Source organism: Rhinichthys klamathensis, unplaced genomic scaffold (assembly GCF_029890125.1).
Source record: "Rhinichthys klamathensis goyatoka isolate OS25496 unplaced genomic scaffold, OSU_Roscu_1.1 h1tg000380l_1, whole genome shotgun sequence".
NCBI classification, from domain to species: domain Eukaryota; kingdom Metazoa; phylum Chordata; class Actinopteri; order Cypriniformes; family Leuciscidae; genus Rhinichthys; species Rhinichthys klamathensis.
The window spans coordinates 97,830-113,588 of NW_026606887.1; the positions used below are offsets into that span (position 1 = coordinate 97,830).

The 15,759-nt window shown below is 38.1% G+C and overlaps 1 protein-coding gene across 2 annotated transcripts in view; it reads right to left on the reverse strand.

Annotated features, from left to right (window-relative positions):
- The window catches only part of plppr1 (phospholipid phosphatase related 1), a 65,170-nt gene that overhangs the window by 14,243 nt on the left and 35,168 nt on the right, over positions 1-15,759 (reverse strand). Inside the window, exons 3-4 of one of the 2 annotated variants that reach the window (XM_056233897.1) lie at positions 6,175-6,363; positions 119-251 (exon numbers count right to left, since the gene is read on the reverse strand). In XM_056233897.1, coding sequence (XP_056089872.1) covers positions 119-251; positions 6,175-6,363 — 322 coding nt within the window. Of the gene's footprint in view, positions 1-118; positions 252-6,174; positions 6,394-15,759 lie in introns of those variants that run through there. The other variant, XM_056233898.1, reaches the window with a different exon arrangement.

Here is a 15,759-nt window from a genome sequence, read left to right on the forward strand (position 1 = left end):
ATCCCAACTATGCATTATCTCACCGTGGTGCCATCAGTTGTAACAACTGGAAAATCCATATTGGACCCAAACAATCCTGAGCTGAAATGTTTAACACTAATGAAAACAGAAGACTCACCAATGAAGCGAATGATTCTGCGGATGAGAGGGTTTAGGTAGCAGCACTCTCCAGTCACAATGGTTTTCTCCTGGGCTATTAGGGCTTCTCTAGTGGACTTCATGATATACATGGAGATCTCCCCAACAAATATCTACAGACAGAAATAAAAAAAATTGATTTAAGCAGTTAATTAATGCATAATGCGAGATTCATGTCTATTATATATTTTGGGATTTTGCTCATTACTTGGAGGAACTATATTCTTAAGTCATTATGTTATTCAAGTTGTCTTGCACCAAAAACAGTCACACTTTGGTGTAAATGGTCACTTTCCCAATGTCGGGCTGAACGGTTCCAAGGACGGTAAAGAACGGTTCCAGATTTATCCACCTGAAATGCCATTACCTTCCAAAGGATCCTAATGCTTGGAAAGTGCTTATTTATGTGAATGTCTCAGTACTAGCATTATTTGTTTGTTTGGTACATTTCACTGTGAGAGCCGAGAACCGAGAGCCTTGGGAACGGAGCGAGGCCAGTGGCGCGAGTGCTAATGAGTGTCTCCTGCGTGCCACACGGCCTTAAGTCTCATGGAAGGAGATCCGGAAGGACAAAAGGAGGAGCGATGACAGTCCAAGACGAGACAGGACCAGGCCTGGACTTTATGTTGGTGTTTTTATTGTTTATGAGGCAGTCGTCTGTGAGGTTCAAAACCTTGTGGGGCGGCAGTGGCTCAGTGGGTCATGTAAGTTGTCTACAAACCAGAAGGTTGGTGGTTCAATCCCCGGTCCCACCTGACCAAGTGTCGAGGTGTCCATGAGCAAGACACCTAACCCCGGCTGCTCCCGACGAGCTGGATGGCGCCTTGCATGGCTGACACTGCCGTCGGTGTATGAATGAGTGAGTGAATGGGTGAATGTGAGGCAATATGTAAAGCGCTTTGGTGGCCATTGGGTCTTTGAAAGTGCTATATAAATGCAGTCCATTTACCATTGTATATCAGGACGGGTCATAAAGTGTATAAATGTGGGCACTCATATAGTGATATCATAACCGTGATGATTTCTTGGAAGTTTCTAAATAATGTTCTGGGACATTGTGAATGTTAGAATGACATATTTAGAAATTCTTTGTTGAAAGAGTTTGTTCAAAGAGTTTCTATCTCCATTTTACTCGCAAAGTCAGGTTTTAGAAGTCCTTTGTGCCGTGAAATTGAGTGAACCTCTAATGATCAGTTCACTTCGCCCTTGTATTATTTTTAATAAGCCAACTGTGACTAAACATGGCGTTTCGCACTAATGGTAATAATAATGACGATGTGCAAACCAAATTCAAACTTTGTCACCTGGCACAGATTTCATTTTTTGAAAAGTAGCAATATTCAAAGCATAAACATCAAATATTATAGTCACATTTAAGCAATATCTCACCAAAAAAATGAACATTGTCATCATTTATTCACCCTCACGTTGTTCCAAACCCGTATGCTGTTATTTTATTTGCGGCGCACAATAGTAACATCTCAAAGAATCTTTACACAGCTCTTTTTTTCTCTCCATACTTTCCTTCCATCAAATCTCTAAAATCTCATCCATAATTATGCATAATCAAACTAGCAGATTGTGTTGGCTACAACATACAGTACATCATTCAGAACCAAATGCCTTTTGATTATGATTCATATGTGCTCATATTCAATCTAAACACAAATGACAATTGAGATTAAAGTCCCCCTGTGGTGAAAATCAAGCTTTTAATGTTGTCTATGTGGTGTTTTTAATACGCTTTAAGACAAACCATGTGTAAATTCATAAGTCAAAACCATTTCTGAGTATTTTCTCCTTAAAACTGCAGTGAACCAAAGACAGTCTCAAAAACACGCTTTGAAATCGCTGGTGTTTCTGACGTCACAAACTACCGTGTAACCAATCAGATCAACGTGCCAGCGGGCTTTAGCATATCATTAACAGTGAACTAGCAGGTGAGTCTCGAGAGATGCCAGGTTATCCCGGTATATTTTTCTGTTGATATGAAAAATCATGTACATTTAGCAATATAGCGGGTGAATTATGCATATGATGTTATGATGAACTATATGAGTTCTTCAAAGTGTTTCTGATGATTGTTAGAAGGCAGTGGTCTGACTCTGAGATGATGAACGGAAACATGGTTTGTGTAACATTCGCAACACATTATTAGATGTTTGATAACGTAGTCAAGCAAAAGGCTAATCATATTAATTACCGTTATGTGTCCGACGTTGTAGAGAGCGATACATTAAAATGCATTACCTTTCTGATACATCAACTTGTATACAAGCCTGTATAATTCACTCTTCCTCTTCGTCTGAATCAGTTTCTGGTTCAAACATATATGGCTGAATTAAACCAATATTTCCACTTGCCATATGCAGCGTTTACCCAAAGACAATAGATATAGAAAGGGACTTTGGTTTACCTCAGAAGAGTTGACTAAGTGGATCTCTGAGGCCCTGTCCCAAATGGCGCACTTCATGCGGACTTTCGGTCTCGTGGACTTAAACTGCGCGTGCTCGCCGAGTCTACAAATCCGTAGGCCGTCCCATTTAGCATTTTAACGCTCTGAAGTGTGCTCAGCAGCGCCCCCTTTGTACCCTTGAAGCGGTCTTCCGCGAAGCCCGCATAGATGCAGGCTCCACGCACACGCTCCATGGCTTTACTGAGTCATATTTAAACACAACAACAATAGGCAGCATATTTCCCCGAACCTGTAGCTCCTGTCCATAACAATCAGACCGTCTTCCTGTTTCCGGCGTGACGATCGAGTCTGTCCCAAAAATCCCTCTCAATGCGCCCTCGTTGACTCGCGCTAAGGGCCCTATAGGTCTGCACTACATGACGTCACCGAAGTGTGGACTCTGAGGAAGTCCACAAGTCCGGAGTGTGCCATTTGGGACAGGGCCTGAGTTGGTGTGAGTGAGTGGAGGCGGGGCTAATTTGAATATTCATGGTTCCACATATACTAAATGAGGCAAGGGTGTAGAGTTACATTCAAGCTATTTTAACTTAAGGCATGAATTAATAAATAAAAAATAAATAAAAAAAAACTTTTAAATATGCCATTTTGAACTAATCGAAACTTATCGCAACTTCTGTTTCATGCCGACTTTAAATAAATTGTCTGTTCCTCACACAAAAATGTGTTTTATTTATCTATGCTGGGAACATCAATGATAAAATTGCATGTACATTTTCTTCAAGGATTCAAAGGAATTATACAAGTTTCTTTTCCATTAACATACATCATTAGAAAATCAATATAAATAGTGTAGACTCTTTTCGAAACTTAAAAACATCTCAATTTGACAGTTTAATAAAGTAGATTTGCTAAATTGGATGCATGTTTCCCACAGCATCAGTCACGTTGTACATGTGTACGTCCCTATACAAACGGCAAAACAGTCATAAAACATAATAGCAAAGTTAAAAGACGGAATTTACCAAGAAAGACCTTTTGAGCTGAAAAGAATGATAATGACAAAAGTGGAGCCGTTTGGGGAATTTTCACCTGAAAGATACAGCATTTCACAGGCCACTTTGAAGTCAGATATTACTCAGCCACTGACCAATTCTCAAGTTACCAAATGCAAGAGGTTTTCTATTTTCAGCCATACAGAGGAGAAATAAAGTTTGTGTCACAGGGAGTCACTCTCTTTATCTCTAGAGTAAAACTCTGGCTTGCTTAAAGCTGGTTTCTGAGCTTGGTATGGTGGAATTGGACTGCAGTGTTCATCTCTTAGAATAATAGTACAGTACAGATGAAACTCCAGTCTGTTGCTTGAGATATAGGCAGGGTTATAAAGATTAATAACTACACTAGGAATGTCCAAAACTGTTTGAAAAAGGTACAAGAAACCTACAGGTTGGATATAGATTAATACATATTCAGCCTGAACGTAATCAAAGCTATTATGAGCAATATTCCATTTAATAAATCAATTGTTATATAAAATTATGCAAAAATAAATATATTTTTTTACTTGCAGTATGCATATCTACGGAAATTGATTTCCGCCACAGAATAAAAAAAAAGAAGCTAAATTTAAATATATATATATTTTTTTATTTAACCTTTATTTAACCAGATTAGCCTCAATGAGATATAGAATATCTTTTTCAAGAGAGACCTGGCCAAGATAGCAGAACAAATTAGATCACACAATCACAAAACAAACACAAAAGAGTCAAAGACAACTCAATTAAATAAAAGTGCCATTAATTAATTCGCTTATTCCCAGCCAATTCCCGACTTATATCTCACAGTGCTGATTTTTCTCGCAATTGCAGGGTTATTTCTCAATATTATTGACTTCATATATCATAATTGTGAAAAAAAGTATGAACTATGAGCTGTAAACTCAGAATTGTGAAATAAAACAACAAACAAGGTAATTGCAGCTCATCTCATATCTTAATTTCTTGCAATGAGGCAACTGCAAGTTTGTCTCAAAATTCAGAGAAAAACAAGAAAAGAAAAAGATTGTTTCTTGCAATTTGTTTCTCAGAATTTTGTGATATAAACTTTCAATTGTGAGAGAAAAGACAAAATTGTAAAACAAAATGTTTATGTTGTGCCGCAAACAAGCTTCGATACATATTCCCAATTCATTTTACCACAATTAAAAAGCAACACAAATAATAATAATAAAATATTTATAAAGTATGGTAGTAGTATTTGTTGTACTGCTTAAATTTATGTACTAAGGAGATCTTGAGGCTTGTTGAGGAGAGGTGTGTTACTTATTTAGACCATCAGATGTTTGCCTGGCCAACAATAAAACGAACAATAAACCTCATATGAATATAATAGATACTTGACAGTGGGTTTTTGAGCCAGTAACCGCCCACCCAGAACACCCAAACTTCAGGTTCTGGAAACACACTTCACATTTTATTCTGCAGTGAAAATAACCTCAGAATGGAAAATAAATCATAACAGTCTAAAAATAAAAGCTTAATTTCCTTCCTTTTGTCTGGATACTGATTGACCAAACCAAAGTCAGAATCATGACAAGGATCTACACTGAATTTGTTCATTTCAACCTCCAGCACATCAAGAATAACAACTTCAATGTCAGTGGTGGGATGTAGTTATTCTTAATAAAATATACAGTTAAATTATTGCGTACATCCTCATGGTGTGTCTAATCTGTATAACTCCTAACAGCTTCATATTACATTTGGCCCAAACAAAGGCTGTAAAACTGAGATCATCATTTTCAGCAGAATGAAATAAATTCACTCTAATTGTCTTTAGTGGTTGATGTTTTATGGTCCATGTGCCTATTAAAAGGATATGGGTCACACAGAAACCCCACTCTGGAGATTACATTTAATTCCCCATTTATGCTTTACACTATAAAACAAAAAAAAGCATGCATGTAGTATTTGTGTGTGTTGGTATTGCAGTGCCCTCTGGTGTTCATGTATTTAAATTATTTTTAAAAGGTTATTCATTTAAAAGGGAACACTTTACAATAAGGTTTCATTTGTTAATATCAGTTAACTTTTTTATCTTTACCTCATTACCTTGTAAAATGACTTACTTAAACCAGAAACTAAAAAGCAAAATGTACACAAATACAGCTGAAAATACAGAATTATTTTAGACGATTATGCTTGCCCTCTGTCACTGAGTAGATATTTTCACAAATGTTCCCCCTTTGCATTTTTATACATTATATTTAATGTAGTACTGAAACTAAAACTCTGAAAACTTCTCGCACAGTAATTTTAATTTTGGGTGAACTATACACAATACATTATTGTCACTATCCATGATACATGTTGCATTTTTGTATTGCGATATATTGTGACATGATATATTGTTACACCCCTAGTAATTAACTAGTCAGTAAACTAATTTAGACGACTTGTCGAACATCTTGAACCGTTGCTACTCACAATGATTAAAATCACCAGAAACTAAGAATTAAAATGTAAAAAAATAATTATAAAACAAGTTGACCTCAGTATTAACTAGTCAGTAAACTAGTTTGGAGGACTAGTCTTGGACCATCTTGCCCCATGTGTACTCACGATGGCAGTGGGCGCCGCTGCCACCACGCAGTAGAGGATGAGAGGAGGGATGAAGCTGCTCTCCTCCGGCCCGGGGTACGGCTTCATCAGGTCAGCGTCATTACAGAAGAAGCCCTGGACGTGGATCCCAAACGTGTCTGTGCATTCAAAGTAGTACGCCAGCAGCACCGTCCCGGCCATGATGACCAACTGGAAAGACAGCATAAAGAAACAAACTTAACAGAAGTATCTGTCGAGATCTTTCACCATTTCGCCAACACTTCTCAAAAATTGGTCTCATCTCCGCTCGGAAAACCTCTTGTAAGCAGCGGTGTCCATCTGTTTTTCTGTTTGCATTAGGCCCACTCGGAAGTCATATTTGTATCCTCTTTCATTTCCAGCAGGGTTACATAAAGGGCCTTTCATGAAACATTTGAGACAGCATTGCAGAGAGTACAGCTGAAGGCACAGTTTAGCCACGTTACCACCGAAATTAGCCGCAACAATTTGTTCAAGGAGCTTTTTTCCCCCCAGATCTGTTGCTTTATGCATTCCCACTAAAGTACAGTGAAGACTAGGCAAATTAGTCTGGTGACGTAGTACCGCATTTAAAAAAAAAAAAAGAAATGGTGGATGAAATGAAATGCTGCGTTGAGTCAACCAATGAAAATGCGACATGAACTCAACCAATCAGCATGTTCAGCGCCCAAGTCCCACTCCCGAGAGTTCCTGAACTTTGAAAAAGTAGTACCTCGCAAGCAGGGACTTTCTGAGGGGGACATTTTTAAACGGAACTTAATTTAGACCGCGGTTCCTGCTTGCTAGGTAGTACTTTTCCTGGGATTTTATTTTTTAGTTTAAAACTAGTTTTAAAACTTCTCACACAGTAATTTTCATTTTGGGTAAACTACAGTATACACAATACATATTGTCACTATCCATGATACATAATGCATTTTAGTTTTGCGATATATTGTGACACGATACATTGTTCCTAGTTCCTAGGTAAAGTTCCTGTGGTAGAAACACACGGAGTACTACTGCAGGAACTTTACCCAGGAACTAGGAACTTTGGGGTGGTACTCCGTTTCCACTGCAGGAACCGCGGTCTAAATTATGTTCCGTTTAAAAATGTCCCCCTCAGAAAGTCCCTGCTTGCGAGGTACTACTTTTTCAAAGTTCAGGAACTCTCGGGGGTGGGACATTTTTAAATGGAACTTAATTTAGACCGCGGTTCCTGCAGTGGAAACGGAGTACCACCCCAAAGTTCCTAGTTTCTGGGTAAAGTTCCTCTGGTGGAAACACGGCTTTGATTGACTTCCATAGTATGAAAAAAATGGTTACATTGTACTTACTCAAATAAGTACGGAGTAATATTTAACTACATGTAGCCTACTTAATACTGTATATAGTTACGATTAGGGTTAGAGTCTGGTTTAGGGCTAGTTACTTGTAATTATGCATAATTTACTCTTAATACTATATATTTCTTCAAAATATCTTCGTTTGTGTTCAAAACAAAAACAAAGAACAAACAAAGAATCTTAGGTTTAAATTTTTTTTTTTTGGGGGGGGGGGGGTGAACTACTCCTTTAAGGTATTGTAAAACACTCTGAGAAAAAGGACCCAAGGTCTAACTAGGACCAAGGAGCAGGACCGGAGCACAGAACGTTTTAATATATTTATTAGTACAAAATGGCCAACGTTTCGACGCACATGCGTCTTCTTCAGAGTCAAACAGTCAATGGCAACAATATACAGAATTTAAAGAGTCAAAATTCAAGGTATTGGCCACAGGCCTAGGTGGGTGTGGTGCAACAATTACGCAATCTTATACAAGCACTCAAGTCTAAACCATACATACACACACCCACACGAGCCCGACCGATATATCGGCGGGCCGATATTATCGGCCGATTTTAGGCATTTTCCTAACTATCGGTATCGGCATTTATAATGGCCGATAAATGAATATTTAAAAAAATGCGGGTGCGGTGATTCATGTAAGGGTGGCGCTGCCAATAAAGCACCTAAAAGCTGTCACAAGAACTGGCAAAAGTAATGATTATGAATACAACAAATATAGCAAGGAGACATTTTAATTGTTTATTAATAAACAAGTGTTTTCAGTCAGTGTCAGCCAAAGATGAAGTTGACGATGCTGACTCGCAATCTTCAGTGAACGCGTGCCAGAGAGAAATGCACATTTCATACGATTACATGAGTCTGTCTGTCTTTCGTTTTTAATTGTTCTGTTTAAAAGTAGACATTTCAATATAGATATATTTCAATTCTCAGGTCTATACGCTGAGTTTCGGTTCATGAGACGAGCTCCAGTTCACCCGCAGGCGCCTCCGTGTCGAGATTATCTATCGTCTGCTATATTTACTTCTTATAAATTAAATCCAGGCAATTGGTTGATGAAACATTGATTAAAATTAAGATACAATTAATACAAAACGAAATTCACTTTGAAACGAAAGGTTTTGTGCTTTCTGTTTGATGTCTATGTGAAAGTTTCAAAGCATTAGTGCCGCTTTCAAAGCGCTCACGTCCTTAGTGCTGAACTGTCGCGTCTGTAACATTGTTTTTTCCTCATAAATGCGAACACGAAAAATAAAATAAAATAAAATGGTATTTTATGTAGAGCCAACCCTTCTTCATCCGGTGGGTAGTAGCCTAGGCTACTTGTGATTTGCGCAGTGTAATTCACAGAATTGATTTCTCTGCTACAAGCCTCTGTCACGTATTGTGTGAGCTTGTGACTATTGCAAGCGCGCAGCTGAGAAGTCCTGATTATATTGTCTGCTATATTTAGGCCTACTTCTTATTTATTAAGGCAATTGGTTGATGAAACATTGATTAAAATGCGTGGCGCGAGCGACAAATCTCCGACGGTAAACTGATTCTGCTTTGTCTCGGGTAAACAGCTGTTGCGACGCGAGCAATAACGGCCGCGTCCGGTGTAGACAGTGTTAAAGCTCATTCTGCCTGATAACGCTACGTTACAACATCAAGCAATATTCCAAAAATGTATATAATTATAACACTTTATATAGGGCCATTTTGCATTAAGAGTAGCCTAGTTTCACGTTTAGTACATTTTGCTTACTAATTATTTAAAATAGTATAAAAGTACTGTACATATGTAATTAAAAACGTTTAATTTAAAATTTTTTGAGAATGTGCGAGTTAAAATGTTATGTGGTCGCATTTGTGCGAGTGGACGCTTGAGCGACAGAACGCCGTTGTATCAGCTGCTGCAGTCCGTAACTTATGTTCAAAATGAACGAGTAGGCTACATCATGAATCCATTTTCCAAACCGTGTTTATGACTTATTCTGAATCACTACGGTACGCCTATAATAAGTGTTTATATTCGGACTATTTTATCCCGGGGTCGGCTCAAGTGCGGAGTAGCCCAGTGCCTGCGTGACTCGCCATAGACATTAACGGAGAGAAGTTCCGGCTACAGTGTTCTTCCGCAAGACACGTGCAGTTTATTTATTGACGAACGTAGACGTCACGCGCATTGCACACTGATGGTGAAACGCGCCAATTACGAATTCACGAATTAAGGCATATAAAAATGATAAAAATGGTCTCACGAAACACAGAGCCCCTTCCTCCTACGTCTTTTCAGCGGTTATATTTTCCTCTGTCGAGCGATTACTCTCATGATCGCTCGACAGAGGAAAAGGAAATTATTATAAAATGCAGAAGTAAGGAGTGTGAGATTTCTGCTTTTAGTTAAAACTATAAACTTTGATAACGAAAAATCTGTATCAGTTTATTATAATACTCTAATCTTTTAAAATGTAATGCATACATTTGAATGTTTAATGATTTTTAAAAGATAGAAAGATGATAATAGACAGATAGATAGACAGATAGACAGATAGACAGATAGATAGATAGATAGATAGATAGATAGATAGATAGATAGATAGATAGATAGATAGATAGATAGATAGATAGATAGATAGAATATAATTCAAATGTAAATAGATAGATTGTATATAATTCAAATGTAAAATGCTTAAAATTACAGATTAAAATTACTGTCCAAAATCCATGAAAATCCTGAAATTTGGCAATGATAATTAATATATTACAGGTATTTCTGCTGCAACCCAGAAAGCCTTTGCTAGCCTTGGTCCATTAAAACCACTATTCATCAGCATGCATTGATTAATCCCATGGCATGTAGCAAAAAAAAAAAAAAAAAAAAAGGTGCGACCAAATCATATGCTGGTGCGACCAACTGAGAAAGTTGGTAGCACCAGTGCAACCAGTGGAAAAGTTAGTCTGGAGCCCTGCATTATGATATTATTAATTTTACTTTAGTAAAAAGATCTGAGTTCTTCCTCCACTGGTAGAGATTAGAGGAATTAAGAGTAAAAATAGAAGATAATAAGGTTTTGTCAGTGACACTTTTTATATATTTATTGATACAAGTTATGACTAAATTAAAAGACAAAGTCGTTAGTGAAGATTATGCAACAGTATTTAGAGTATAATATAATATAATATAACATGCAATGCAAACCAGTTTGGTTACAGCTCAGCTGTATAATTCTCATTCTATCATTCCCCCTGCCTCCATTACATAGGCTATCTGTGTCACACAAGTGTTTGATTACCACATTTGAGTGATCATTGCAAAACGTGTTTATAAAATATATTTATTCTGTTTATAGCTACTGTGTAAAGTACCCATCAAAAGTTTGTACACACCAATAGGAAAGTGTCCAAACTTTTGACTGGTATACTGTACTATAATACACATAAATAATATTGCTACTGTATTATAATATACACATAAATAATATCGGCCGATATATCGGTATCAGGCTTTTTTTACTCCCTAATATCGGTATCGGCCCCCAAAAAACCATATCGGTCGGGCTCTACCATACATAGGCATAAAAAAAATATATATATATATATATATATACACTCACCGGCCACTTTATTAGGTACCCCATGCTAGTAATGGGTTGGACCCCCTTTTGCCTTCAGAACTGCCTCAATTCTTCGTGGCATAGATTCAACAAGGTGCTGGAAGCATTCCTCAGGGAGTTTGGTCCATATTGACATGATGGCATCACACAGTTGCCGCAGATTTGTCGGCTGCACATCCATGATGCGAATCTCCCGTTCCTCCACATCCCAAAGATGCTCTATTGGGTTGAGATCTGGTGACTGTGGAGGCCATTTTAGTACAGTGAACTCATTGTCATGTTCAAGAAACCAATTTGAAATGATTAGAGCTTTGTGACATGGTGGAAGTAGCCAGAGGATGGGTACATGGTGGCCATAAAGGGATGGACATGGTCAGAAACAATGCTCAGGTAGGCCGTGGCATTTAAACGATGCCCAATTGGCACTAAGGGGCCTAAAGTGTGCCAGGAAAACATCCCCAACACCATTACACCACCACCACCAGCCTGCACAGTGGTAACAAGGCATGATGGTTCCATGTTCTCATTCTGTTTACGCCAAAGTAAACAAAACAAAAAAGTGGCCGGTATATATATATATATATACACTCACCGGCCACTTTATTAGGTACACCTGTCCAACTGCTCGTTAACACTTAATTTCTAAGCAGCCAATCACATGGCGGCAACTCAGTGCATTTAGGCATGTAGACATGGTCAAGACAATCTCCTGCAGTTCAAACCGAGCATCAGTATGGGGAAGAAAGTTGATTTGAGTGACTTTGAACGTGGCATGATTGTTGGTGCCAGAAGGGCTGGTCTGAGTATTTCAGAAACTGCTAATCTACTGGGATTTTCACGCACAACCATCTCTAGGGTTTACAGAGAATGGTCCGAAAAAGAAAAAACATCCAGTGAGCGGCAGTTCTGTGGGCGGAAATGCCTTGTTGATGCCAGAGGTCAGAGGAGAATGGCCAGACTGGTTCGAGCTGATAGAAGGGCAACAGTGACTGAAATAACCACTCGTTACAACCGAGGTATGCAGCAAAGCATTTGTGAAGCCACAACACGCACAACCTTGAGGCGGATGGGCTACAACAGCAGAAGACTCCACCGGGTACCACTCATCTCCACTACAAATAGGAAAAAGAGGCTACAATTTGCAAGAGCTCACCAAAATTGAACAGTTGAAGACTGGAAAAATGTTGCCTGGTCTGATGAGTCTCGATTTCTGTTGAGACATTCAGATGTTAGAGTCAGAATTTGGCGTAAACAGAATGAGAACATGGAACCATCATGCCTTGTTACCACTGTGCAGGCTGGTGGTGGTGGTTTAATGGTGTGGGGGATGTTTTCCTGGCACACTTTAGGCCCCTTAGTGCCAATTGGGCATCGTTTAAATGCCACGGCCTACCTGAGCATTGTTTCTGACCATGTCCATCCCTTTATGGCCACCATGTACCCATCCTCTGATGGCTACTTCCACCATGTCACAAAGCTCTAATCATTTCAAATTGGTTTCTTGAACATGACAATGAGTTCACTGTACTAAAATGGCCTCCACAGTCACCAGATCTCAACCCAATAGAGCATCTTTGGGATGTGGTGGAACGGGAGATTCGCATCATGGATGTGCAGCCGACAAATCTGCGGCAACTGTGTGATGCCATCATGTCAATATGGACCAAACTCCCTGAGGAATGCTTCCAGCACCTTGTTGAATCTATGCCACGAAGAATTGAGGCAGTTCTGAAGGCAAAAGGGGGTCCAACCCGTTACTAGCATGGGGTACCTAATAAAGTGGCCGGTGAGTGTATATATATATACATATACACATAGATATACACCCATACATACATATGTATACATACATATACAAAAAAAAATGTGTACGTGGTCTATAATCAACTAAGAGTGTAAATTATAGAAACCTGAATCCTAGCACTGGCTAGGCTGATGCGCAAGTGATTCCTTTCTAGTATTGTAAAACACATTTGCTGTTATTGAGGTGGGATACAGGTAAGATTAGGAACAGGTTTGGTGGTCTGGGTAAGTTTAAGGGTGGGTTAAAGTGAAAGGGAAGTCTCAAAAGTGTAATTATAGATGTAATCACAGTATAGAAAAAGAGTAATTCTTGGGATTTAAGAATCGATATCGGTTTATCAAAATGAGAATCAATTCAAATCGAAAAATCATTTTCAACCCAACCTTAGTTTTCAAAACTGGCTCGTTTGAAGCGTTTGTTTCGAAACCTGACACTTTTTCTTCTTTAGTTGGTTTAATTTTATTTCCCTTCATGTCCCTGTTTCAGAACAAAAGATCAACAAGTCTGAAAACGGTCTAAGATGAACGATGGGATTTAAATACAAATTCTGTTTCCACATTATTCTTGCAAGAAATTGTTTTAACCCCTAGGCAACGACACCAACCTCTAAATCAAGTGATAGGCCACACCACCACATCAGAAGTCATATCAGGACAGGAGAAGAGCATATCAAAGCTGGTTGACTATTGTCTCACTGCACTTCTCAAACTCGGAGTCTGAAACAACACAAACTCAACCCTGCAGCAATGTACTGAGTCAGCACCTCATTAGTATTTCATGAGCCGACGTATGATTCCTCATGCTTGACATAAGCGATAATATAAGGGCATCATACAGTGCCGAAAGGGAAGCATGTCTAACCCAATTACAGTCGCTAACCACTGACACGGCACTTTTCTTTTTAGTAGCTGAATTCAGAATATCAGACTATAGGTGGAACATAAGGGTTATTCAGGGTAAGTGTAAAATTAATACTTCACTGGAATAGACAGCCTTACAAAAATCACTTGAGGTAATATTAGGAAGCAATCCTATGCTACATTGCTTTGATACATACCATGGTACCTTATTGATTACCGCAGTCATCTAGCGACATTTAGTGTGGCTTTAGCTACATTACTTTGAAAGGATTTCAGAACAGTGCTGCGATGTGAGTTGGAGGCAAGTAGTATTAACTTGTTAGTTAGATACAGGATTCAATGTTATCTAGCTTGCCAGTGTTGTTAGCTAGTTATTTTAATAGCTAGCGCTAGCAAACATTTGTGTTACATAGCAGGCTGGCCAATTATTCAAGGCTTTTCCGCCATTGTGGCACGCCAATTTGAGTGTTTGTTTACCATCTCTATTTCCTGAGCTTCGTGCTCTGCTCTTGACTTCCACTCGGCCTGAACGGGTAAAATCAGTGTTAAAGTCAGGTAATGAAGTGTAGTCGTTTACGGTTGAGCAGCAATGTTGTACATTGGTGCATTTTAAAAGGATCTCATGTGAAGAAAGCAACTATTTCATGGGGTGGTAATTTTGCATGAATTTTTGAATTTATTTGATGTGATTTATATGGAACAAATTAGCAAAAAATTCGCAAAACATAAAATAGTTATGGATTGCTATGAGTGTTGTGCATTTTCAAAGTATTTTTATATGCAGTTACAAATCTGTTTATATTGGCTACTTTACAATGGCTTTAAATGTGGCTAATCCAGATCAAAACAATCCATTTTTATATCAGTTTGATTACATTTCTTGCTGGTGCGAGTACATTTTGCTATAGTGGTTGCACTGGTGCCACCATTTTACAGCATCAGCAGAACCATCTGAGTTTTAATGTGGAAAAAGTGCTTTCTCCACTTAGTCAAAGGGGAATGTTGTAGATTTGAATACAATTTTTGCTTTTCTGAATATATTGAAATTAAAAGTAAGATTGACAATTTAAATTCTCAGAGAAGAGGTTTTTTGTGGGGTTTATGGAAGTACAGGAATAAACAATGTTGTTTTGAACAATTTTATATTTAAGAATTGTATAGCCTACAATTTGTGTGAAGACTTTAAAGAAATTAATAAAAAGGAGATTACATCAAATCAGTCACAAGTGAATTAAAAGTACTCATGTACGATAAGTTGGGGTTACTTATTTTTCTCAATTTAAGTAGACAAAACTCAGAAAAACTTGTTAGTTTTAAGTTAAGTAGATTGAAATTAAGTAATTGCAATTTAATTCGATTAAGTCTAAATTACACTTCAAAGCTCTAAATATTATCCAATTTAAATGTTATTTTTAATGTGATGACCTACAATTTAATTTGTTATTACTTATTTTTGAACTCAGTGGCACTGGTTCTACTGCTCTCAAATATTAGTCTGGGGGCCCTGTAATTTTTTTGTTTTTTAATGTCTTTTGTTTTTAACCTACTGATCCAACATGATGCATTGTTATATTACATTTTAATGCTTTCTATTTAATAATTAGGCAAGGCACATTATTTGTTCCAAATATATGTTGAACTATTGCCCTGTGAATGCACAGAATGTCAAACTACAGCGTACATGTGGGTAATAAAGTATTTCCGAGAACATGAAAGTGTTCTTCTTATGAACCCTAAGGACTGAACACAGTACACTTAATAGCGCTTTACAACAAAGAGCTCTGAGCAAATCCCATGAAGATCCAGAAAAACACTGCACTACAAACAACACCAAGATCTCTCCCTAGAGCTTATTAAACAGGCTTTTATATGACGGAAGGAAAGGCTGCCTTACAAATAAGTAATATCCGTCACTCTCATGGACTGAGTTTGAACATTTCCGACATGGTCTAATTTTAGGGCCCGAGCAACTGAGGAC